We start from the raw sequence: 26667 nt of genomic DNA, 5'->3' as shown, positions 1-26667 counted from the left end.
TGCTTGTCTAAAGTGTCCGACATGTGCACATTGCTTGTGGGATGTATGTGCTGTGCTTGAGTAACAGGTGTGCTGTGCTCATGTAACATGTGCACAGTACTAATATGCTATAAGTGCTGTCTTGTCTAACATCTGCACTACAATTTTTGGGTATTTGTCCAACATGTTTTTGTTATATGACATGCATTATATAAGAGAGGGTTGCCATACTAAATTTTAAAGAGGGGCATTTTCTCCATGTGGGTTTCATAATTGTACATGAAAGCCAGGAATTTAGACAGAGCACAGCATATTTGTTTCATACAATCAAAATAACAGCAATTAATCTGTAAGTGAAAAGAACAAGCTGAACTTGCTGACAAAGAGAGGACAAGTAAATCCATGAGGAAAAGAACGGTCGGGACAAACAAAAAAGCCCAAGAGAAACCAAAGAGAGGAAAAAAAAAACAAAATTCATGATCCACTCCCAAACCTAACCCACACTACCCCAAGATAAAAACAGCACTGAGTGTTTACTCTTACCTCCCAAAGAAAGAAAAAATTAAGGTACTCCGAAAAATTGTTGAATAAACCAGAAAGTAACAGACTTTAGCGTAATTGGATAAAGACAAAAAATTGGGTGGTGGGTCCAGTCATAGACCTTAAGCAAAAATCACCTTAATGACAGTTATTGGGAAAACTCTGCACATTGACATATTCTTGGAATTGATGTCAAAGGAGATGGGGCAATTATAGTGAAATGTGAAGACAAATTTCAGAAAAGACTTTTATAGAAAAATGACTAAGACCTAAGAAGAGAAGCAGACCACCAACGCCAGGTAGAATGGAGATAGGTCTCTGTGGGCTACAGCAGCTCACGGGATTTAGTCAGAATTGACGGCAGGATGAATCCGACACGCTAAGTATGGACACATCTGTTCAATACCAGCAATCTACAAAATGTGTTCATGTCACTTCTATTATATAGAATTGTAATTTTAAGGCTATGTGCTCACAGAGATTTTTGGGGACACTGTAGTGCAGAAAGTGAGTGAAAAGGGTATGTGCACACTGCGTCATTTAGACCCTGGAGCTGCTGTTGACTTTTCCTGGGTGAAACCACTTCAGGAAAATACCGGCGGTTGTTTCCCTGAGTCAACGCTGCCATCACTAGCTTTACTCTATGCTGTGGAGTATATGGAGTACAGCGCGTGCGACTTACAAGCAGAAGCCGCCCAAAGACTGAGCATGTCACTTTTCTTTAACTATATTAGGATTTCCAAACTCTGAAATGGTTAAAATAAATAACATAAGATGGAAATTGTGCACGGCAATGTCATTTTGTATTTGCTGTGCTCTACTTCCATCTTATGAGGTGCTATTGTGGTTCTTTTTCAGATGAATTCAAGGCCAAAAAACAAAGTTTCCTCTCCGTTTTTGCCCTAAAAACTCAGCAAAAAGACTTCATATGCACATAGTCTTAAAGGGAATTGGTCATTAGGTTTTTGCTATGGACAGCATGAGGTAGGAGTCAAATACAAATTTCAACAATGTGTCACTTCTCAGGTTGTGTGCTGTTGTTTACTTACAATGAATGCTTTATCGCTAGGACATTATCGCTGCTGCGACTAGCAGCCTTGTGCCAAGTAGTCCAATCACGCCCCCTCCTGGGATAAGCAGCTGTCAGTAGGCTATGTACATAGAGAAACTGGTGTGGGCTGGGTTAGCTTTCTGAGCACTGCTACATCTAAAAAGTCTGTGTCAGAGTTGTTGGATTCAGGGTCTCTTTTGCAACATTATGGTGCTCTCAAATGAGGTACCAAAAACCTAGTGACAGATTCCCTTTAAGTGCATACAAACGAAGGTCACTGTAATTTACATTTTGTAGAACAGTATCTTCTCAGCGACTACACATATACTACAAGCAACAACTAGTACAACACAATGGGATCCTCCGATATATTGATATTTCACTAACGTACTGTAACTTACATCCAATTCTGGTTTCACAGATGTTTTGTAGGCATGTTCTAGGGGAACATATGTGGACGATTTGGAGGAATGAAAATAGAATGGATGAGAGGCATCAGTAGCAGAACTTTCCTGTTGTTGCATTATTAAAGGTGGTTTACAGGAATCCTGCAATATCGGAGAAAACATTTTTTTTTTGCAAATAAATTCAGGTTAATTTAGTAAATCACATAAAAAAATATTCAGAAAGATAAAATATTATGTTTATTATTAGGAATACAAAAATAGGGAAAAAGGAAAAAATGGGAAGAAAATAAGTCAGCTCACCAATCCCTCAACAGTGCAATGATGTCCACGCACGGAGCCGCCTTGGTCAAGGGCGTAGTCCAGAGCCAGCAATGAAAAAGAAAAAATCTCCAGCATGGATCTTCTAAAAGTCAATTTATTAGAAACACTTTAAAATGCAAACATTTGCAAAAAGGAGAGATGGGGGTCCCAGGTGGTCAACGCCGACGCGTTTCGACCATCAGGTCTTAGTCATGGCATGAAAATGGAACCACATATTAACATTTTATACAACACAGAACACTAAAACAGCAAGTGCTTAGATTAAAACTCAGGTGGGCAATCAGAACATTCATGATATTAACCCCCTGTGAACCGCAAAAGAGAAAGACATATCCATGAAAAAAGAACCACATCGGTGTATCAAAAAATTAAATTAGCCGGAATAATAGAACCATTTCACAGTGTGTACAATATTAAATATCACCTTCTTATGAAGGGGGGGGAAGAAAAAAAAAAAAAAAAAAAAAAAAAACGCATGGAAAAACAAAAAAACACACAGGGAAAAAAAAAAAAAAAAGATAAATATATATTTATATTAAAGACATGAGATTATTACATTAATCTAACTGCAAAATGAGGTCAAGACGTTTGTTCAGCCCTAAGGGCACCCTTGACTGTAGAGAAAATATCCAAAAGGATTCACGATTTAATATCTTACGTCTATGATCACCACCTCTAGGGGGTTTATGCACTTTTTCAATAGCAGTCACTTTAATCATGCTGGTGTTACCTGCATGGATTGTTTTGCAGTGGTGAGAGACTGCAGAAATGTTATGTGATGTATTATTAAGTGCAGATTCTGAGATATGCTTACAAAACCTTCTTTTTAAAGGGCCCACTGTGCAGCCCACATATTGCAGTTTACATAGATCGCATTCTATCAAATAAATGACACCTTCTGAGTTGCAATTCATGTGCGTTCTAATTGGATAAGTAATGCCTGTCACACTAGAGGTGAAACTAGTACTTTTTCTTACGAAATTACACGTTTTACACGGGTGGTGACCACATTTAAAAAAACCCTTATATGTTAACCAGGCACTATTTCCTGCAGTCAATTTACTATTGAGATAGAGACTAGGAGGTAGGATGTCACGTAAGGAAGGTGCTTTTTTGGCAAGATATCGTATGTGAGTACGATCTAAAATATGTGCTAGCTTCACATCATTGTATAAAATAGGAACATACTTTTTCACAATTTAATTATTTCTGCATACTGCGGACTATAAACTGTGGAAAAATTTATCGTACTCAGAGAATGAGAGGCAGACTCTGCGTGTTTAATCTCATTAAACCTTTTTCTTTTAATTTTTTTAATTTTATTATTATTCTCGTTGGGGTTCATAGAAAGAGACCCTGGATCCTCATTATCACTCCATAATAAAGACTTCCTATCAATGTCTTTTGTCACTGATTTTGCTCTGTGTAGCATCCAATTAGGATAACCGCGATCTTTAAGTCTGAAAACTGCAGACTCAGTTTCCTGTGTGAATTGTGCAGCTGAACTACAATTTCTTTTGAGCCTGATCAATTCACCCACTGGTATATTCTTAATGACATGTTTTGGGTGACAAGAGTGTGCCTCCAAAATGGAGTTGCTGTCAGTAGATTTTCTATAAGGGGAAACAGCAACTAAGTTAGTATTTTCATTTACTGATAAGGAAATATCCAAATAGTTAATAGAAATCTTAGAGGTATTAGAAGTAAAGGAGAGATTAAAATCATTATTATTCATGTATTTTATGAAGTCCGTAATCAGCATATCATCCCCCTTCCAAATTATAATCAAATCGTCGATATAGCGACCAAAAAATACAATATTATTAGAAAAAGGATTATTCTCATTGAAAATATATTTTTCTTCCCAAACCGCTACTGTAATATTGGCTATTGTTTTTCCATGCGTTTTTTTTTTTTTTGTTTTGTTTTTTTCTTCCCCCCCCTTCATAAGAAGGTGATATTTAATATTGTACACACTGTGAAATGGTTCTATTATTCCGGCTAATGTAATTTTTTGATACACCGATGTGGTTCTTTTTTCATGGATATGTCTTTCTCTTTTGCGGTTCACAGGGGGTTAATATCATGAATGTTCTGATTGCCCACCTGAGTTTTAATCTAAGCACTTGCTGTTTTAATGTTCTGTGTTGTATAAAATGTTAATATGTGGTTCCATTTTCATGCCATGACTAAGACCTGATGGTCGAAACGCGTCGGGGTTGACCACCTGGGACCCCCATCTCTCCTTTTTGCAAATGTTTGCATTTTAAAGTGTTTCTAATAAATTGACTTTTAGAAGATCCATGCTGGAGATTTTTTCTTTTTTATTATTAGGAATCTCTCATAATTACCAGATTGTTCCAATACATGAGAGTTTTTTGGACAACTTCAGCCTTTGTGAATTTTGTTGGTAGAGGAAGGCCCTTCTTATTTAGGTAAGTAGCAATGACGTCACGACAAACCTTTGTACGGTTTAAGAGCTCGTAGGCGCTCTGACTGTTCTGTACTATTGTATCAATGGCCTCTAAAAATAAAAGAGAGGAACAAGTTCAATATTATCAGAAACTTCTACAATTAACAAACAAAAAGGACAACAAAGAAGCAAGATTTCTGGTCAGTGACAATGACCACACGTAAAAAATGTTCGGCTTCTCCACGGCACCACCACGGGGAACAGCAGGAATGATAGAGTGCTCATTCATAACATGGGCTTGTCTGAGTAATGAAGAACAGGACTGGTCCTACAAGGTAACAAATACTCTTACCTGCTCTCTAATCTTGGAAAGTAATGAGGATTCAGAAGAGAGGATCCCCAACATTAACATTAATGAACGGGATTTGTAGCACTGTATCAGTAAAGCTCATCCTGGGGTTAAAGGGACCCTGTCAGCAGGATTGTGCACAGTTACCAACAGACAGTGTCAGGTTGGTGCCGTTATACTGATACCTTGGTTGATGAAACCCGTTTTGTGGTTGTTGTTTAATCTTTATTTTCAGTTTTCAGTTAATGATATGCTTGTGCCCCGGAGCGACCTGTGGGGGGTCTTTATGTGGTGCTCTGATTAGGTATCCACCAGTATGGCTTCTAACAGGTCACTGATCCCTCAATGATCTGCCCTCTGGTTTACATAATGAGTATTATATATATATATATATATATACCGTATATATATATATATATATATATATATATATATATATATATATATATATATATATAAAAATAAATCCCCTTACTCAGCACAATACTGCTGACATATTCCATTTAAAGATCAAGGAACCTTGATAGGAACCTGATGGACCTTATTGAAAGTCAATAAGAGCAGAAAAAAATGCTGTAAAATAAAGTGTGACTAAAGACTTAAATAACCATGACCGCAATGATGTATACTATATCAAGCAGGTATCTGATATTGTTATGTACAGTATGTCCATGTGACTACTGATCTTTTGGATCTATAATGGAATCCATTAGATTTCTTTCAGGGTTTCAGTATTTTTTTACAGCATGTTAAGCACTAATGTTTGATGTATTTCCATGGGCCAATAGAAATGGAAGCCCTAGAGAGAAAAAAAAAACTATCAATGTGAACAGACATTTATGAAGCAACTATAGCCTATTGCTCAGAGATGTGATAAGTGTCAATATGTCAGCCACAAGCAATTGACTGCAGCATACTTTATAAGTGGATTTTTTATATCAAATATATTTTTTTAACTTTTTTTCAATTTTGCATATCATTAGATTAAAAAAAAATCTGAAATACTGGTTGTGGAGAAACAGCATTGTATCTTAATGAACCAGGCGACTATTTTTAGCAAACCAAGAACAATAGACTGTTACCTGTATGTTGACTTTTGAATGTGTTTGTTGGTCAAGAAAAGAAATATTTTATTGTGTAAGCCTGTAATATTGATATCTCATATAACACATATAACATATTATGCTCTTATCCTTGATGACTAGTGATGTTTACTGCTATGCTAATTATGCATTGTGTAGGCCAGATAGTTTGGTGACTTCGAAAACAGAGGAGGAAAAACTATGCAAATAGATTAAATAATCAAGTAATGCTAATTAATCTCATCTCCATTCTTACCCTTTATGTCAATACTGAATGAAGGACACTTGTTAAGTATAAAAAGAGATTACATGCCTCTATAGAGAGAAACAGAGAGAGTGAGACAGCCAGAGATTCTGCCAAGCCATCCAAATACCCAGGGGACCCTACAGAAATGCTGCCATTTGGTATTTGGGCGTGCTCGGAGATTTAGTTTTTGTCAACACAGCTGCATGATTTGCGGCTGATAGACAGCCTCAATACCAAAAATTAATATACAGACGAGCAAGCCACTGAAAGAGTCAGTGGCGTAAGATCCCAGGAGGTAAATAGATATGTTAATGCATATATATCAGATCCTGCAAAGTAAGTGTCAAAAGGAGGGGTCTGTATATCAATTTGTGGTAATATACTTTTGATCAGCTTTAATTTATAAACTATGCCACTCATATTACTTGCATCCTCATTATGCCTTAATCCCCTGGGCATTTTTTAGCCGCTGTTATGGGGACACTTACATGTGGTTCCTTTTGGATGATTTTAAGGTGCTGATCCCATGTGGTTTTGGTATTTGGAGTGCCAGTAGACTCCGCTATCCCACAATCCTCTTAAGTACAGACAGGCTCATCACCTGTGGACTTATATACCTATTATTATTATTTTTTGCACTTGTGCTTGAATTATTCTTTGTGGGCCATGATTGGATAGTAATTGTGTCAATTTTTGACTGTATATTGCATGGTCTATATATTCGCATTGCTCCACCTCCATTCCTTTTTTTTGATTGTCCATATATACTATTATAGGTGTGGTGTGCTGTTTGTGTCTTGTACCTTTGTACCATTTAGTTTTTCATCATTAGTGTCACTTTGTTTTGGGTATTACCCTATTATGGGTTATGATTGTATTCGTTCAGTCACATGTGTGACGATTTAAATGTTTTTAATTGTGTTGTTCTCACGTTTTTGTGCTCAATAAAGTTTTGATTATTTATTTATTGTGTGGTGATCACCCATTTAGTGGCCTCAGCCTTTCTTTCTTGTGTACAACTTTTCAGCATTATCATCACAGACTGGATTACACTGACAACTAAGCTCTCTATATAGAGTAGATAACACACAATTCATGATTCACAATAGATGAGTGTCACAAGTCGCCTCCTCCCTATCCTTGCTAAAGGACCTTTGCCCAGATCACATCATGCTTAGAAAATACTTCTATCCATGTCATTTGGGTGTAAAACAATTTTTTGCTGTCTATGTCCCGGGCTGCCACTAGAAATTTCGGGGCCCCATACTGGCAACATTTTCGGGGACCCTTGAGACTCCGCCCAGGCTCCACCCCAGCCCCGCCTCCACGCTCCACCCCTCAAACTGTCCATAGTCCCACCGCTCTCTCTTGGAAAAACTCTACTTCTCACCAATCACACATTGAGGGTACGTGTCCACCTTCAGGATGGCCGGCGGTTGCGTCGGAGCGGCAAACCCGCTCGGCGCTAAGCCCCGCCCCCTACTGTGACGCGATGATGCCGCATGTGTTCATTGCACACATCCGGGATCATCGCACCCCACACATAGGGCCCTGTGTTATAGCTTGCGGCGGCGCAGCTGCCGCAAGGAACACGGACATGCTGCGATCTTAAAAGAAGCGCCGCATGTCCGGAGTCGCAGGGCCGCCGGGTGCGTGTTACCACGCATAGTGGAGACGGGATTTCATAAAATCCCCTTCACTAGAGTTGAGCGACTTTCATTTTTTTAAGATCGAGTCGGGTTTTGTGAAACCCGATTTTGTCCAGAGTCGAGTCGAGTGCAGTCGGCCGATTATCGCTAAAAGTCGGGGATCGACCGAAACACGAAACCCAATGCAAGTCAATGGGGAAGCATAGTCGGCAGTGAGTGGAGGCCAGGAAAACACCTACAGTGCCCATTTTAATGCCAAAAACATCCATTCTTGTTTCTGAAGCTTGTCAATCTTAATTAACTTTATAATAATAGTTGGGCATAGGGAATTGGGGGTCATTTGGCAAAAGTTGTGGGGGGAGTAGGGCCGGCTCAAGTTTTTCGTGGGCCCAGGAAATGCGGACTACGTCACGGCGGTGTTGCAGGGAAAGGTAAGTATTTCAACGTTGCAAGTGCTGTGATCCTGAGCAAGCAGGGGGGGCCCACTCGTTCGCATTGGCACTGGCACAGGGCCCCTCAAAGTACAGCGATGTGTGTTTGCATGGCGGGGGCGCCTCCCACCAGCAGCGACACTTTTGCGTACTCTGAGGGGCCCTGTGCCAGTGACGTCGCCAACGAGTATGCCCCCCCACCTGATGAAGGAACCTGCACTTTCATCTGCACCTTCCTCTCTGTCCCTGTGTAAGGTGGTATAACATGCGGGAAGGGGAACCTTACTTTCAGCAGGGTCAGATTCTGGCTGTGTAGAGTATAAGGGGAATGTAGTGGTCTAGGTCAATGTACCAGCAGACTCATCTAGCAGTGGCTGGGCAATGGGCAGGATGAGGAGGAAACAGATATAGGGCCAAAGAATAAAGTAGGCTAAATGCAGTTCAAAATTGGTAACAGGACTAAACAGGCGGCATTGCTTTGTTCAGTGGAGTAGCAAACCCAAGAGCAGCAGACACTGTTTCAAGGGCATAACCACACTAGTAGGCCAAATGCAGTTTAATATCTGATAGTATAGGGCGAAAGCCAGAATGTGGAAGCTCAGCTTTGTTCAGTTGAGGACAACACCAGGCAGGGGCAGACAGACACCTTTAGTAGGCCGGAACAGCCAATGGCATTTTTAAAAATGGTAATTTGGAACTGAAGGTTGAAGCTCAGCTTTATTCAGTTGAGTGTTGTGAAATTGGATTCTGGGCTCCCCCGGTGGCCACTTGTGGAATTGTACTTGTGTGCATCATCCCCTCTGTTCACCTGCTCCTATCAGGATGTGGGAGTCGCTATATAACCTTGCTCCTCTGTCAGTTTCATGCCGGTCAACAATGTAATCAGAAGCCTTTCTGTGCATGTTCCTGCTACTAGACAACTCCCAGCTAAGTTGGACTTTTGTCCTTGTGTGTTTTTGCATTTTGTTCCTGTTCACAGCTGCTGTTTCGTTACTGTGTCTGGAAAGCTCTTGTGAGCGGAAATTGCCACTCTGGTGTTATGAGTTAATGCTAGAGTCTTAAAGTAATTTCTGGATGGTGTTTTGATAGGGTTTTCTGCTGACCATGAAAGTGCCCTTTCTGTCTTCTTGCTATCTAGTAAGCGGACCTCGATTTTTGCTAAACCTATTTTCATACTACGTTTGTCATTTCATCTAAAATCACCGCCAATATATGTGGGGGCCTCTGTCTGCCTTTTGGGAAAATTTCTCTAGAGGTGAGCCAGGACTGTCTTTTCCTCTGCTAGGATTAGGTAGTTCTCCGGCTGGCGCTGGGCATCTAGGGATAAAAAAACGTAGGCATGCTACCCGGCCACTTCTAGTTGTGCGGCAGGTTTAGTTCATGGTCAGTATAGTTTCCATCTTCCAAGAGCTAGTTCTCATATATGCTGGGCTATGTTCTCTCGCCATTGAGAACCATAACAGTTTGACCGGCCCACAAAGGGTTAAATTAATTGGCAGAGAAAGGAGAGAAAAAAGAAGTCTGCTGAAATTTTTTTTTTTTTTTTTCCTTCAGTTCTGAGTGTGCTTTCAATTGAATCACTTGCAAGTCTGCCTATATTGCAGCCTTCCTCTCTCTCTCTCCTTCTTATCCTTGAATGGCTCTGTGTTCACCTGTTTCAAATGGATCTTCAGAGTGTAGCTACAGGTTTGAATAATCTCGCCACAAAGGTACAAAATTTGCAAGATTTTGTTGTTCATGCACCTATGTCTGAGCCTAGAATTCCTTTGCCTGAATTCTTCTCGGGGAATAGATCTCACTTTCAAAATTTTAAAAATAATTGCAAATTGTTTTTGTCCCTGAAGTCTCGCTCTGCCGGAGACCCTGCACAGCAGGTCAGGATTGTAATTTCCTTGCTCCGGGGCGACCCTCAAGACTGGGCTTTTGCATTGGCACCAGGGGATCCTGCGTTGCTCAATGTGGATGCGTTTTTTCTGGCCTTGGGGTTGCTTTATGAGGAACCTCATTTAGAGCTTCAGGCGGAAAAGGCCTTGATGTCCTTGTCTCAGGGGCAAGATGAAGCTGAAATATACTGCCAAAAATTCCGCAAATGGTCTGTGCTTACTCAGTGGAATGAGTGCGCCCTGGCGGCGATTTTCAGAGAAGGTCTCTCTGATGCCATTAAGGATGTTATGGTGGGGTTCCCTGTGCCTGCGAGTCTGAATGAGTCCATGACGATGGCTATTCAGATCGATAGGCGTCTGCGGGAGCGCAAACCTGTGCACCATTTGGCGGTGTCTACTGAGAAAACGCCAGAAAATATGCAATGTGATAGAATTCTGTCCAGAAGCGAGCGGCAGAATTTTAGACGAAAAAATGGGTTGTGCTTCTATTGTGGTGATTCAACTCATGTTATATCAGCATGCTTTAAGCGTACTAAGAAGCCTGACAAGTCTGTTTCAATTAGCACTTTACAGTCTAAGTTTATTCTATCTGTGACCCTGATTTGTTCTTTGTCATCTATTACCGCGGACGCCTATGTCGACTCTGGCGCTGCTTTGAGTCTTATGGATTGGTCCTTTGCCAAACGCTGTGGGTATGATTTGGAGCCATTGGAGGCTCCGATACCTCTGAAAGGGATTGACTCCACCCCATTGGCTAGTAATAAACCACAATACTGGACACAAGTGACTATGCGTGTTAATCCGGATCACCAGGAGGTTATTCGCTTTCTGGTGCTGTATAATCTACATGATGTTTTGGTGCTGGGATTGCCATGGCTGCAATCTCATAACCCAGTCCTCGACTGGAGAGCTATGTCTGTGTTAAGCTGGGGATGTAAAGGAACTCATGGGGACGTACCTTTGGTTTCCATTTCATCATCTATTCCCTCTGAGATTCCTGAATTCTTGTCTGACTTTCGTGACGTTTTTGAAGAACCCAAGGTTGGTTCACTACCTCCGCACCGGGAGTGCGATTGTGCCATAGACTTGATCCCGGGTAGTAAATACCCTAAGGGTCGTTTATTTAATCTGTCTGTGCCTGAACACGCGGCTATGCGAGAATATATAAAGGAGTCCTTGGAAAAGGGACATATTCGTCCTTCGTCATCTCCCTTAGGAGCCGGTTTTTTCTTTGTGTCTAAGAAAGACGGCTCTTTGAGGCCGTGTATTGATTATCGACTTTTGAATAAAATCACGGTTAAATATCAATATCCGTTACCACTGCTTACTGATTTGTTTGCTCGTATAAAGGGGGCCAAGTGGTTCTCTAAGATTGATCTCCGTGGGGCGTATAATTTGGTGCGAATCAAGCAGGGGGATGAGTGGAAAACCGCATTTAATACGCCCGAGGGCCATTTTGAGTATTTGGTGATGCCTTTTGGTCTTTCAAATGCCCCTTCAGTCTTCCAGTCCTTTATGCATGACATTTTCCGCGATTATTTGGACAAATTTATGATTGTGTATCTGGATGATATTCTGATTTTTTCGGATGACTGGGACTCTCATGTCCAGCAGGTCAGGAGGGTTTTTCAGGTTTTGCGGTCTAATTCCTTGTGTGTGAAGGGTTCTAAGTGTGTTTTTGGGGTTCAAAAGATTTCCTTCTTGGGATACATTTTTTCCCCCTCTTCCATCGAGATGGATCCTGTCAAGGTTCAGGCTATTGGTGATTGGACGCAACCCTCTTCTCTTAAGAGTCTTCAGAAATTTTTGGGCTTTGCTAACTTTTATCGTCGATTTATTGCTGGTTTTTCTGATGTTGTAAAACCATTGACTGATTTGACTAAGAAGGGTGCTGATGTTGCTGATTGGTCCCCTGATGCTGTGGAGGCCTTTCGGGAGCTCAAGCGCCGCTTTTCTTCCGCCCCAGTGTTGCGTCAGCCTGATGTTGCTCTTCCTTTTCAGGTTGAGGTCGACGCTTCTGAAATCGGAGCTGGGGCGGTGTTGTCGCAGAGAAGTTCCGACTGCTCCGTGATGAGACCTTGTGCTTTTTTTTCCCGTAAATTTTCGCCCGCCGAGCGGAATTATGATATTGGGAATCGGGAGCTTTTGGCCATGAAGTGGGCTTTTGAGGAGTGGCGTCATTGGCTTGAGGGGGCCAGACATCAGGTGGTGGTATTGACTGACCACAAAAATTTAATTTACCTTGAGTCTGCCAGGCGCCTGAATCCTAGACAGGCGCGCTGGTCGTTGTTTTTCTCTCGGTTTAATTTTGTGGTGTCTTACCTACCGGGTTCTAAGAATGTTAAGGCGGATGCCCTTTCTAGGAGTTTTGAGCCTGACTCCCCTGGTAATTCTGAGCCCACAGGTATCCTTAAAGATGGAGTGATATTGTCTGCCGTTTCTCCAGACCTGCGGCGGGTCTTGCAGGAGTTTCAGGCGGATAGACCTGATCGTTGCCCACCTGGTAGACTGTTTGTTCCTGATGATTGGACCAGTAGAGTCATCTCTGAGGTTCATTCTTCTGCATTGGCAGGTCATCCTGGAATCTTTGGTACCAGGGATTTGGTGGCAAGGTCCTTCTGGTGGCCTTCCCTGTCACGAGATGTGCGAGGCTTTGTGCAGTCTTGTGACGTTTGTGCTCGGGCCAAGCCTTGTTGTTCTCGGGCTAGTGGATTGTTGTTACCCTTGCCTATCCCGAAGAGGCCTTGGACGCACATCTCGATGGATTTTATTTCGGATCTGCCTGTTTCTCATAAGATGTCTGTCATCTGGGTGGTGTGTGACCGTTTCTCTAAGATGGTCCATCTGGTTCCCTTGCCTAAGTTGCCTTCTTCTTCCGAGTTGGTTCCTCTGTTTTTTCAAAATGTTGTTCGTTTGCATGGTATTCCGGAGAATATCGTTTCTGACAGAGGGACCCAATTCGTGTCTAGATTTTGGCGGGCATTCTGTGCTAGGATGGGCATAGATTTGTCTTTTTCGTCTGCTTTCCATCCTCAGACTAATGGCCAGACCGAGCGGACTAATCAGACCTTGGAGACATATTTGAGGTGTTTTGTGTCTGCGGATCAGGATGATTGGGTTGCTTTTTTGCCTTTGGCGGAGTTCGCCCTCAATAATCGGGCCAGCTCTGCCACCTTGGTGTCCCCGTTTTTCTGTAATTCGGGGTTTCATCCTCGATTTTCCTCCGGTCAAGTGGAATCTTCGGATTGTCCTGGAGTGGATGCTGTGGTGGAGAGGTTGCATCAGATTTGGGGGCAGGTAGTGGACAATTTGAAGTTGTCCCAGGAGAAGACTCAGCTTTTTGCCAACCGCCGTCGTCGTGTTGGTCCTCGGCTTTGTGTTGGGGACTTGGTGTGGTTGTCTTCTCGTTTTGTCCCTATGAGGGTTTCTTCTCCTAAGTTTAAGCCTCGGTTCATCGGCCCGTACAAGATATTGGAGATTCTTAACCCTGTGTCCTTCCGTTTGGACCTCCCTGCATCCTTTTCGATTCATAATGTTTTTCATCGGTCATTGTTGCGCAGGTATGAGGTACCGGCTGTGCCTTCCGTTGAGCCTCCTGCTCCGGTGTTGGTTGAGGGTGAGTTGGAGTACGTTGTGGAAAAGATCTTGGACTCTCGTGTTTCCAGACAGAAACTCCAGTATCTGGTCAAATGGAAGGGATACGGTCAGGAGGATAATTCTTGGGTCACTGCCTCTGATGTTCATGCCTCCGATCTTGTCCGTGCCTTTCATAGGGCTCATCCTGATCGCCCTGGTGGTTCTGGTGAGGGTTCGGTGCCCCCTCCTTGAGGGGGGGGTACTGTTGTGAAATTGGATTCTGGGCTCCCCCGGTGGCCACTTGTGGAATTGTACTTGTGTGCATCATCCCCTCTGTTCACCTGCTCCTATCAGGATGTGGGAGTCGCTATATAACCTTGCTCCTCTGTCAGTTTCATGCCGGTCAACAATGTAATCAGAAGCCTTTCTGTGCATGTTCCTGCTACTAGACAACTCCCAGCTAAGTTGGACTTTTGTCCTTGTGTGTTTTTGCATTTTGTTCCTGTTCACAGCTGCTGTTTCGTTACTGTGTCTGGAAAGCTCTTGTGAGCGGAAATTGCCACTCTGGTGTTATGAGTTAATGCTAGAGTCTTAAAGTAATTTCTGGATGGTGTTTTGATAGGGTTTTCTGCTGACCATGAAAGTGCCCTTTCTGTCTTCTTGCTATCTAGTAAGCGGACCTCGATTTTTGCTAAACCTATTTTCATACTACGTTTGTCATTTCATCTAAAATCACCGCCAATATATGTGGGGGCCTCTGTCTGCCTTTTGGGAAAATTTCTCTAGAGGTGAGCCAGGACTGTCTTTTCCTCTGCTAGGATTAGGTAGTTCTCCGGCTGGCGCTGGGCATCTAGGGATAAAAAAACGTAGGCATGCTACCCGGCCACTTCTAGTTGTGCGGCAGGTTTAGTTCATGGTCAGTATAGTTTCCATCTTCCAAGAGCTAGTTCTCATATATGCTGGGCTATGTTCTCTCGCCATTGAGAACCATAACAGTTGAGGACAACACCAGGCAGGGGCAGACAGACACCTTTAGTAGGCCGGAACAGCCAATTGCATTTTTAAAAATGGTAATTTGGAACAGAAGGTTGAAGCTCAGCTTTATTCAGTTGAGGACAACACCAGGCAGGGGCAGACAGACACCTTTAGTAGGCCGGAACAGCCAATGGCATTTTTAAAAATGGTAATTTGGAACAGAAGGTTGAGGCTCAGCTTTATTCAGTTGAGGACAACACCAGGCAGGGGCAGACAGACACCTTTAGTAGGCCGGAACAGCCAATTGCATTTTTAAAAATGGTAATTTGGAACAGAAGGTTGAAGCTCAGCTTTATTCAGTTGAGGACAACACCAGGCAGGGGCAGACAGACACCTTTAGTAGGCCGGAACAGCCAATTGCATTTTTAAAAATGGTAATTTGGAACTGAAGGTTGAAGCTCAGCTTTATTCAGTTGAGGACAACACCAGGCAGGGGCAGACATTCACCTTTAGTAGGCCGGAACAGCCAATTGCATTTTTAAAAATGGTAATTTGGAACTGAAGGTTGAAGCTCAGCTTTATTCAGTTGAGGACAACACCAGGCAGGGGCAGACAGACACCTTTAGTAGGCCGGAACAGCCAATTGCATTTTTAAAAATGGTAATTTGGAACAGAAGGTTGAAGCTCAGCTTTATTCAGTTGAGGACAACACCAGGCAGGGGCAGACAGACACCTTTAGTAGGCCGGAACAGCCAATTTTTTAAAAAAACAGCAGTTAGTAAGAGGCAGAAGGTAGAAGCTCAGCTTTATTCAGTTGAGGACAACACCAGGCAGGGGCAGACAGACACCTTTAGTAGGCCGGAACAGCCAATTGCATTTTTAAAAATGGTAATTTGGAACAGAAGGTTGAAGCTCAGCTTTATTCAGTTGAGGACAACACCAGGCAGGGGCAGACAGACACCTTTAGTAGGCCGGAACAGCCAATGGCATTTTTAAAAATGGTAATTTGGAACTGAAGGTTGAAGCTCAGCTTTATTCAGTTGAGGACAACACCAGGCAGGGGCAGACATTCACCTTTAGTAGGCCGGAACAGCCAATTGCATTTTTAAAAATGGTAATTTGGAACAGAAGGTTGAAGCTCAGCTTTATTCAGTTGAGGACAACACCAGGCAGGGGCAGACAGACACCTTTAGTAGGCCGGAACAGCCAATGGCATTTTTAAAAATGGTAATTTGGAACAGAAGGTTGAGGCTCAGCTTTATTCAGTTGAGGACAACACCAGGCAGGGGCAGACAGACACCTTTAGTAGGCCGGAACAGCCAATTGCATTTTTAAAAATGGTAATTTGGAACAGAAGGTTGAAGCTCAGCTTTATTCAGTTGAGGACAACACCAGGCAGGGGCAGACAGACACCTTTAGTAGGCCGGAACAGCCAATTGCATTTTTAAAAATGGTAATTTGGAACTGAAGGTTGAAGCTCAGCTTTATTCAGTTGAGGACAACACCAGGCAGGGGCAGACATTCACCTTTAGTAGGCCGGAACAGCCAATTGCATTTTTAAAAATGGTAATTTGGAACTGAAGGTTGAAGCTCAGCTTTATTCAGTTGAGGACAACACCAGGCAGGGGCAGACAGACACCTTTAGTAGGCCGGAACAGCCAATTGCATTTTTAAAAATGGTAATTTGGAACAGAAGGTTGAAGCTCAGCTTTATTCAGTTGAGGACAACACCAGGCAGGGGCAGACAGACACCTTTAGTAGGCCGGAACAGCCAATTTTTTAAAAAAACAGCAGTTAGTAAGAGGCAGAAGGTAGAAGCTCAGCTTTATTCAGTTGAGGACAACACCAGGCAGGGGCAGACAGACACCTTTAGTAGGCCGGAACAGCCAATTGCATTTTTAAAAATGGTAATTTGGAACTGAAGGTTGAAGCTCAGCTTTATTCAGTTGAGGACAACACCAGGCAGGGGCAGACATTCACCTTTAGTAGGCCGGAACAGCCAATTGCATTTTTAAAAATGGTAATTTGGAACAGAAGGTTGAAGCTCAGCTTTATTCAGTTGAGGACAACACCAGGCAGGGGCAGACAGACACCTTTAGTAGGCCGGAACAGCCAATTGCATTTTTAAAAATGGTAATTTGGAACAGAAGGTTGAAGCTCAGCTTTATTCAGTTGAGGACAACACCAGGCAGGGGCAGACAGACACCTTTAGTAGGCCGGAACAGCCAATTGCATTTTTAAAAATGGTAATTTGGAACTGAAGGTTGAAGCTCAGCTTTATTCAGTTGAGGACAACACCAGGCAGGGGCAGACATTCACCTTTAGTAGGCCGGAACAGCCAATTGCATTTTTAAAAATGGTAATTTGGAACAGAAGGTTGAAGCTCAGCTTTATTCAGTTGAGGACAACACCAGGCAGGGGCAGACAGACACCTTTAGTAGGCCGGAACAGCCAATTTTTTAAAAAAACAGCAGTTAGTAAGAGGCAGAAGGTAGAAGCTCAGCTTTATTCAGTTGAGGACAACACCAGGCAGGGGCAGACAGACACCTTTAGTAGGCCGGAACAGCCAATTGCATTTTTAAAAATGGTAATTTGGAACAGAAGGTTGAAGCTCAGCTTTATTCAGTTGAGGACAACACCAGGCAGGGGCAGACAGACACCTTTAGTAGGCCGGAACAGCCAATGGCATATTTAAAAATGGTAATTTGGAACTGAAGGTTGAAGCTCAGCTTTATTCAGTTGAGGACAACACCAGGCAGGGGCAGACATTCACCTTTAGTAGGCCGGAACAGCCAATTGCATTTTTAAAAATGGTAATTTGGAACAGAAGGTTGAAGCTCAGCTTTATTCAGTTGAGGACAACACCAGGCAGGGGCAGACAGACACTATAATAGTAGGCCGGAACAGCCAATGGCATTTTTAAAAATGGTAATTTGGAACAGAAGGTTGAGGCTCAGCTTTATTCAGTTGAGGACAACACCAGGCAGGGGCAGACAGACACCTTTAGTAGGCCGGAACAGCCAATTGCATTTTTAAAAATGGTAATTTGGAACAGAAGGTTGAAGCTCAGCTTTATTCAGTTGAGGACAACACCAGGCAGGGGCAGACAGACACCTTTAGTAGGCCGGAACAGCCAATTGCATTTTTAAAAATGGTAATTTGGAACTGAAGGTTGAAGCTCAGCTTTATTCAGTTGAGGACAACACCAGGCAGGGGCAGACATTCACCTTTAGTAGGCCGGAACAGCCAATTGCATTTTTAAAAATGGTAATTTGGAACTGAAGGTTGAAGCTCAGCTTTATTCAGTTGAGGACAACACCAGGCAGGGGCAGACAGACACCTTTAGTAGGCCGGAACAGCCAATTGCATTTTTAAAAAGGGTAATTTGGAACAGAAGGTTGAAGCTCAGCTTTATTCAGTTGAGGACAACACCAGGCAGGGGCAGACAGACACCTTTAGTAGGCCGGAACAGCCAATTTTTTAAAAAAACAGCAGTTAGTAAGAGGCAGAAGGTAGAAGCTCAGCTTTATTCAGTTGAGGACAACACCAGGCAGGGGCAGACAGACACCTTTAGTAGGCCGGAACAGCCAATTGCATTTTTAAAAATGGTAATTTGGAACTGAAGGTTGAAGCTCAGCTTTATTCAGTTGAGGACAACACCAGGCAGGGGCAGACAGACACCTTTAGTAGGCCGGAACAGCCAATTGCATTTTTAAAAATGGTAATTTGGAACTGAAGGTTGAAGCTCAGCTTTATTCAGTTGAGGACAACACCAGGCAGGGGCAGACATTCACCTTTAGTAGGCCGGAACAGCCAATTGCATTTTTAAAAATGGTAATTTGGAACTGAAGGTTGAAGCTCAGCTTTATTCAGTTGAGGACAACACCAGGCAGGGGCAGACAGACACCTTTAGTAGGCCGGAACAGCCAATTGCATTTTTAAAAATGGTAATTTGGAACAGAAGGTTGAAGCTCAGCTTTATTCAGTTGAGGACAACACCAGGCAGGGGCAGACAGACACCTTTAGTAGGCCGGAACAGCCAATTGCATTTTTAAAAATGGTAATTTGGAACTGAAGGTTGAAGCTCAGCTTTATTCAGTTGAGGACAACACCAGGCAGGGGCAGACATTCACCTTTAGTAGGCCGGAACAGCCAATTGCATTTTTAAAAATGGTAATTTGGAACTGAAGGTTGAAGCTCAGCTTTATTCAGTTGAGGACAACACCAGGCAGGGGCAGACAGACACCTTTAGCAGGCCGGAACAGCCAATTTTTTAAAAAAACAGCAGTTAGTAAGAGGCAGAAGGTAGAAGCTCAGCTTTATTCAGTTGAGGACAACACCAGGCAGGGGCAGACAGACACCTTTAGTAGGCCGGAACAGCCAATTGCATTTTTAAAAATGGTAATTTGGAACAGAAGGTTGAAGCTCAGCTTTATTCAGTTGAGGACAACACCAGGCAGGGGCAGACAGACACCTTTAGTAGGCCGGAACAGCCAATGGCATTTTTAAAAATGGTAATTTGGAACTGAAGGTTGAAGCTCAGCTTTATTCAGTTGAGGACAACACCAGGCAGGGGCAGACATTCACCTTTAGTAGGCCGGAACAGCCAATTGCATTTTTAAAAATGGTAATTTGGAACAGAAGGTTGAAGCTCAGCTTTATTCAGTTGAGGACAACACCAGGCAGGGGCAGACAGACACCTTTAGTAGGCCGGAACAGCCAATGGCATTTTTAAAAATGGTAATTTGGAACAGAAGGTTGAGGCTCAGCTTTATTCAGTTGAGGACAACACCAGGCAGGGGCAGACAGACACCTTTAGTAGGCCGGAACAGCCAATTGCATTTTTAAAAATGGTAATTTGGAACAGAAGGTTGAAGCTCAGCTTTATTCAGTTGAGGACAACACCAGGCAGGGGCAGACAGACACCTTTAGTAGGCCGGAACAGCCAATTGCATTTTTAAAAATGGTAATTTGGAACTGAAGGTTGAAGCTCAGCTTTATTCAGTTGAGGACAACACCAGGCAGGGGCAGACATTCACCTTTAGTAGGCCGGAACAGCCAATTGCATTTTTAAAAATGGTAATTTGGAACTGAAGGTTGAAGCTCAGCTTTATTCAGTTGAGGACAACACCAGGCAGGGGCAGACAGACACCTTTAGTAGGCCGGAACAGCCAATTGCATTTTTAAAAATGGTAATTTGGAACAGAAGGTTGAAGCTCAGCTTTATTCAGTTGAGGACAACACCAGGCAGGGGCAGACAGACACCTTTAGTAGGCCGGAACAGCCAATTGCATTTTTAAAAATGGTAATTTGGAACTGAAGGTTGAAGCTCAGCTTTATTCAGTTGAGGACAACACCAGGCAGGGGCAGACATTCACCTTTAGTAGGCCGGAACAGCCAATTGCATTTTTAAAAATGGTAATTTGGAACAGAAGGTTGAAGCTCAGCTTTATTCAGTTGAGGACAACACCAGGCAGGGGCAGACAGACACCTTTAGTAGGCCGGAACAGCCAATGGCATTTTTAAAAATGGTAATTTGGAACAGAAGGTTGAGGCTCAGCTTTATTCAGTTGAGGACAACACCAGGCAGGGGCAGACAGACACCTTTAGTAGGCCGGAACAGCCAATTGCATTTTTAAAAATGGTAGTTTGGAACAGAAGGTTGAAGCTCAGCTTTATTCAGTTGAGGACAACACCAGGCAGGGGCAGACATTCACCTTTAGTAGGCCGGAACAGCCAATTGCATTTTTAAAAATGGTAATTTGGAACAGAAGGTTGAAGCTCAGCTTTATTCAGTTGAGGACAACACCAGGCAGGGGCAGACAGACACCTTTAGTAGGCCGGAACAGCCAATGGCATTTTTAAAAATGGTAATTTGGAACAGAAGGTTGAGGCTCAGCTTTATTCAGTTGAGGACAACACCAGGCAGGGGCAGACAGACACCTTTAGTAGGCCGGAACAGCCAATTGCATTTTTAAAAATGGTAATTTGGAACAGAAGGTTGAAGCTCAGCTTTATTCAGTTGAGGACAACACCAGGCAGGGGCAGACAGACACCTTTAGTAGGCCGGAACAGCCAATTGCATTTTTAAAAATGGTAATTTGGAACTGAAGGTTGAAGCTCAGCTTTATTCAGTTGAGGACAACACCAGGCAGGGGCAGACATTTACCTTTAGTAGGCCGGAACAGCCAATTGCATTTTTAAAAATGGTAATTTGGAACTGAAGGTTGAAGCTCAGCTTTATTCAGTTGAGGACAACACCAGGCAGGGGCAGACAGACACCTTTAGTAGGCCGGAACAGCCAATTGCATTTTTAAAAATGGTAATTTGGAACAGAAGGTTGAAGCTCAGCTTTATTCAGTTGAGGACAACACCAGGCAGGGGCAGACAGACACCTTTAGTAGGCCGGAACAGCCAATTGCATTTTTAAAAATGGTAATTTGGAACTGAAGGTTGAAGCTCAGCTTTATTCAGTTGAGGACAACACCAGGCAGGGGCAGACAGACACCTTTAGTAGGCCGGAACAGCCAATTGCATTTTTAAAAATGGTAATTTGGAACAGAAGGTTGAAGCTCAGCTTTATTCAGTTGAGGACAACACCAGGCAGGGGCAGACAGACACCTTTAGTAGGCCGGAACAGCCAATGGCATTTTTAAAAATGGTAATTTGGAACTGAAGGTTGAAGCTCAGCTTTATTCAGTTGAGGACAACACCAGGCAGGGGCAGACATTCACCTTTAGTAGGCCGGAACAGCCAATTGCATTTTTAAAAATGGTAATTTGGAACAGAAGGTTGAAGCTCAGCTTTATTCAGTTGAGGACAACACCAGGCAGGGGCAGACAGACACCTTTAGTAGGCCGGAACAGCCAATGGCATTTTTAAAAATGGTAATTTGGAACAGAAGGTTGAGGCTCAGCTTTATTCAGTTGAGGACAACACCAGGCAGGGGCAGACAGACACCTTTAGTAGGCCGGAACAGCCAATTGCATTTTTAAAAATGGTAGTTTGGAACAGAAGGTTGAAGCTCAGCTTTATTCAGTTGAGGACAACACCAGGCAGGGGCAGACAGACACCTTTAGTAGGCCGGAACAGCCAATTTTTAAAAAAAACAGCAGTTAGTAAGAGGCAGAAGGTAGAAGCTCAGCTTTATTCAGTTGAGGACAACACCAGGCAGGGGCAGACAGACACCTTTAGTAGGCCGGAACAGCCAATTTTTTAAAAAAACAGCAGTTAGTAAGAGGCAGAAGGTAGAAGCTCAGCTTTATTCAGTTGAGGACAACACCAGGCAGGGGCAGACACCTTTAGAAGGACGGAACAGCCAATTTTTTTAAAAACAGCAGTTAATCAGAGCCAGAAGGTAGAAGCTCAGCTTTATTCAGTTGAGGACAACTTGAACTAGGGACTGCAGACAGACTTTGCAGGCTGTCCCCTGTGTGGACCATGCATCCAATACATTAACCCATTTAGCCACAAAGGACACATAACCTTCCGTGGCCAGGCCTACAGGTCCATGTGTCTGTTGTCAGGTATACCTTTGGACTGACAAATTGACAGAATGCAAGGACAATGCGGTCTTTAACAAGCAGGTGGAGGGGTGGGATGGCTTTTCTCGCAAAAGAATTGTCAACTGGGTAGCTCATAGCGTGGTATATCGTAGTTCATCCTGGCTTTATTAATATTAAATTAAATAAAAAAATAGGCTCTAGGCACTTTATTATTGGTTCCAGGGGTACACGGGCAGCAGTGGTCAGGTGAGTGGAGGCCTAGTGGAAGGAGGGACCTTAGACAGGCTTCGAAGGCCTAACATAATAAAATGGGCTGGCGGTAGGCACTTTATTATTGGTTCCAGGGGTACACGGGCAGCAGTGGTCTGGTCAGTGGAGGCCTAGTGGAAGGAGGGACCGCAGACAGGCTTCAAAGGCCTAACATAATAAAATGGGCTGGCTGTAGGCACTTTATTATTGGTTCCAGGGGTACACGGGCAGCAGTGGTCAGGTGAGTGGAGGCCTAGTGGAAGGAGGGACCTTAGACAGGCTTCAAAGGCCTAACATAATAAAATGGGCTGGCTGTAGGCACTTTATTATTGGTTCCAGGGGTACACGGGCAGCAGTGGTCAGGTGAGTGGAGGCCTAGTGGAAGGAGGGACCGCAGACAGGCTTCGAAGGCCTAACACAATAAAATGGGCTGGCTGTAGGCACTTTAAAATTGGTTCCAGGGGTACACGGGCAGCAGTGGTCTGGTCAGTGGAGGCCTAGTGGAAGGAGGGACCGCAGACAGGCTTCGAAGGCCTAACACAATAAAATGGGCTGGCTGTAGGCACTTTAAAATTGGTTCCAGGGGTACACGGGCAGCAGTGGTCTGGTCAGTGGAGGCCTAGTGGAAGGAGGGACCGCAGACAGGCTTCGAAGGCCTAAAATAACAAACAATAGGCTCATGGCAGTTTTACAGCGGTTACATGGATACACGGGCAGCTTGGTGGTGAGTGGAGGAGTATTTAAAGTAGGGACCGCAGACAGGCTATCAAAGGCCTAAAATAACAAACAATAGGCTCATGGCAGTTTTACAGCGGTTACATGGATACACGGGCAGCTTGGTGGTGAGTGGAGGAGTATTTAAAGTAGGGACCGCAGACAGGCTATCAAAGGCCTAAAATAACAAACAATAGGCTCATGGCAGTTTTACAGCGGTTACATGGATACACGGGCAGGCAGCTTGGTGGTCAGTGGAGGAGTATTTAAAGTAGGGACCGCAGACAGGCTATCAAAGGCCTAAAATAACAAACAATAGGCTCATGGCAGCTTTACAGCGGTTACATGGATACACAGGCAGCTTGGTGGTCAGTGGAGGAGTATTTAAAGTAGGGACCGCAGACAGGCTATCAAAGGCCTAAAATAACAAACAATAGGCTCATGGCAGCTTTACAGCGGTTACATGGATACACAGGCAGCTTGGTGGTGAGTGGAGGAGTATTTAAAGTAGGGACCGCAGACAGGCTATCAAAGGCCTAAAATAACAAACAATAGGCTCATGGCAGTTTTACAGCGGTTACATGGATACACGGGCAGGCAGCTTGGTGGTGAGTGGAGGAGTATTTAAAGTAGGGACCGCAGACAGGCTATCAAAGGCCTAAAATAACAAACAATAGGCTCATGGCAGCTTTACAGCGGTTACATGGATACACAGGCAGCTTGGTGGTCAGTGGAGGAGTATTTAAAGTAGGGACCGCAGACAGGCTATCAAAGGCCTAAAATAACAAACAATAGGCTCATGGCAGCTTTACAGCGGTTACATGGATACACAGGCAGCTTGGTGGTGAGTGGAGGAGTATTTAAAGTAGGGACCGCAGACAGGCTATCAAAGGCCTAAAATAACAAACAATAGGCTCATGGCAGCTTTACAGCGGTTACATGGATACACGGGCAGCTTGGTGGTGAGTGGAGGAGTATTTAACCCCTTCACCCCCAAGGGTGGTTTGCACGTTAATGACCGGGCCAATTTTTACAATTCTGAGCACTGTCCATTTATGAGGCTATAACTCTGGAACGCTTTGACGGATCTTGGCGATTCTGACATTGTTTTCTCGTGACATATTGTACTTCATGTTAGTGGTAAAATTTATTCGATATAACTTGCGTTTATTTGTGAAAAAAATGGAAATTTGGCGAAAATTATGAAAATTTTGCAATTTTCCAACTTTGAATTTTTATGCCCTTAAATCACAGACATATGTCACGCAAAATACTTAATAAGTAACATTTCCCACATGTCTACTTTACATCAGTACAATTTTGGAACCAAAATTTTTTTTTGTGACGGAGTTATAAGGGTTAAAAGTTGACCAGCAATTTCTCATTTTTACAACACCATTTTTTTTTAGGGACCACATCTCATTTGAAGTCATTTTGAGGGGTCTATATGATAGAAAATACTCAAGTGTGACACCATTCTAAAAACTGCACCCCTCAAGGTGCTCAAAACCACATTCAAGAAGTTTATTAACCCTTCAGGTGTTTCACAGGAATTTTTGGAATGTTTAAATAAAAATGAACATTTAACTTTTTTTCACACAAAATTTATTTCAGCTCCAATTTGTTTTATTTTACCAAGGGTAACAGGAGAAAATGGACCCCCAAAGTTGTTGTATAATTTGTCCTGAGTACGCTGATACCCCATATGTGGGGGTAAACCATTGTTTGGGCGCATGGCAGAGCTTGGAAGGGAAGGAGCGCCATTTGACTTTTCAATGCAAAATTGACTGGAATTGAGATGGGACGCCATGTTGCGTTTGGAGAGCCCCTGATGTGCCTAAACATTGAAACTCCCTACAAGTGACACCATTTTGGAAAGTAGACCCCCTAAGGAACTTATCTAGATGTGTGGTGAGCACTTTGACCCACCAAGTGCTTCACAGAAGTTTATAATGCAGAGCCGTAAAAATAAAAAATCATATTTTTTCACAAAAATGATCTTTTCGCCCCCAATTTTTTATTTTCCCAAGGGTAAGAGAAGAAATTGGACCCCAAAAAATGTTGTGCAATTTGTCCTGAGTACGCTGATACCCCATATGTGGGTGTAAACCATTGTTTGGGCGCATGGCAGAGCTTGGAAGGGAAGGAGCGCCATTTGACTTTTCAATGCAAAATTGACTGGAATTGAGATGGGACGCCATGTTGCGTTTGGAGAGCCCCTGATGTGCCTAAACATTGAAACTCCCTACAAGTGACACCATTTTGGAAAGTAGACCCCCTAAGGAACTTATCTAGATGTGTGGTGAGCACTTTGACCCACCAAGTGCTTCACAGAAGTTTATAATGCAGAGCCGTAAAAATAAAAAATCATATTTTTTCACAAAAATGATCTTTTCGCCCCCAATTTTTTATTTTCCCAAGGGTAAGAGAAGAAATTGGACCGCAAAAAATGTTGTGCAATTTGTCCTGAGTACGCTGATACCCCATATGTGGGTGTAAACCATTGTTTGGGCGCATGGCAGAGCTTGGAAGGGAAGGAGCGCCATTTGACTTTTCAATGCAAAATTGACTGGAATTGAGATGGGACGCCATGTTGCGTTTGGAGAGCCCCTGATGTGCCTAAACATTGAAACTCCCTACAAGTGACACCATTTTGGAAAGTAGACCCCCTAAGGAACTTATCTAGATGTGTGGTGAGCACTTTGACCCACCAAGTGCTTCACAGAAGTTTATAATGCAGAGCCGTAAAAATAAAAAATCATATTTTTTCACACAAATGATCTTTTCGCCCCCAATTTTTTATTTTCCCAAGGGTAAGAGAAGAAATTGGACCCCAAAAAATGTTGTGCAATTTGTCCTGAGTACGCTGATACCCCATATGTGGGTGTAAACCATTGTTTGGGCGCATGGCAGAGCTTGGAAGGGAAGGAGCGCCATTTGACTTTTCAATGCAAAATTGACTGGAATTGAGATGGGACGCCATGTTGCGTTTGGAGAGCCCCTGAGGTACCTAAACATTGAAACTCCCTACAAGTGACACCATTTTGGAAAGTAGACCCCCTAAGGAACTTATCTAGATGTGTTTTGAGAGCTTTGAACCCCCAAGTGTTTCACTACAGATTATAACGCAGAGCCGTGAAAATAATTTTTTTTTTTTTTTCTCAAAAATGATTTTTTAGCCCCCAGCTTTGTATTTTTACAAGGGTAACAGAATAAATTGGACCCCAAAATTTGTTTTCCAATTTGTCCTGAGTACGCTGATACCCCATATGTGGGGGGGAACCACTGTTTGGGCG

The 26667-nt window shown here is 43.1% G+C and overlaps 1 protein-coding gene across 1 annotated transcript in view; it reads right to left on the bottom strand.

The window, feature by feature from the left end:
* Positions 1–298: 298 nt before the first annotated feature.
* LOC143817615 (uncharacterized) overlaps positions 299–26667 on the bottom strand; it is a 53088-nt gene continuing 26719 nt past the window's right edge. Inside the window, exons 2-4 of the mRNA XM_077299105.1 lie at positions 4650–4822; positions 1972–2118; positions 299–355 (exon numbers count right to left, since the gene is read on the bottom strand). Of these exons, the coding sequence (XP_077155220.1) occupies positions 299–355; positions 1972–2118; positions 4650–4822 (377 nt within the window). The remainder of the gene's footprint in view (positions 356–1971; positions 2119–4649; positions 4823–26667) is intronic.

The sequence above is a fragment of the Ranitomeya variabilis genome, chromosome 3, assembly GCF_051348905.1.
Source record: "Ranitomeya variabilis isolate aRanVar5 chromosome 3, aRanVar5.hap1, whole genome shotgun sequence".
Classification (NCBI taxonomy): Eukaryota; Metazoa; Chordata; class Amphibia; order Anura; family Dendrobatidae; genus Ranitomeya; species Ranitomeya variabilis.
Note: the sequence above shows the minus strand (reverse complement) of the source record. Positions and strands in the feature narration are given on the sequence as shown.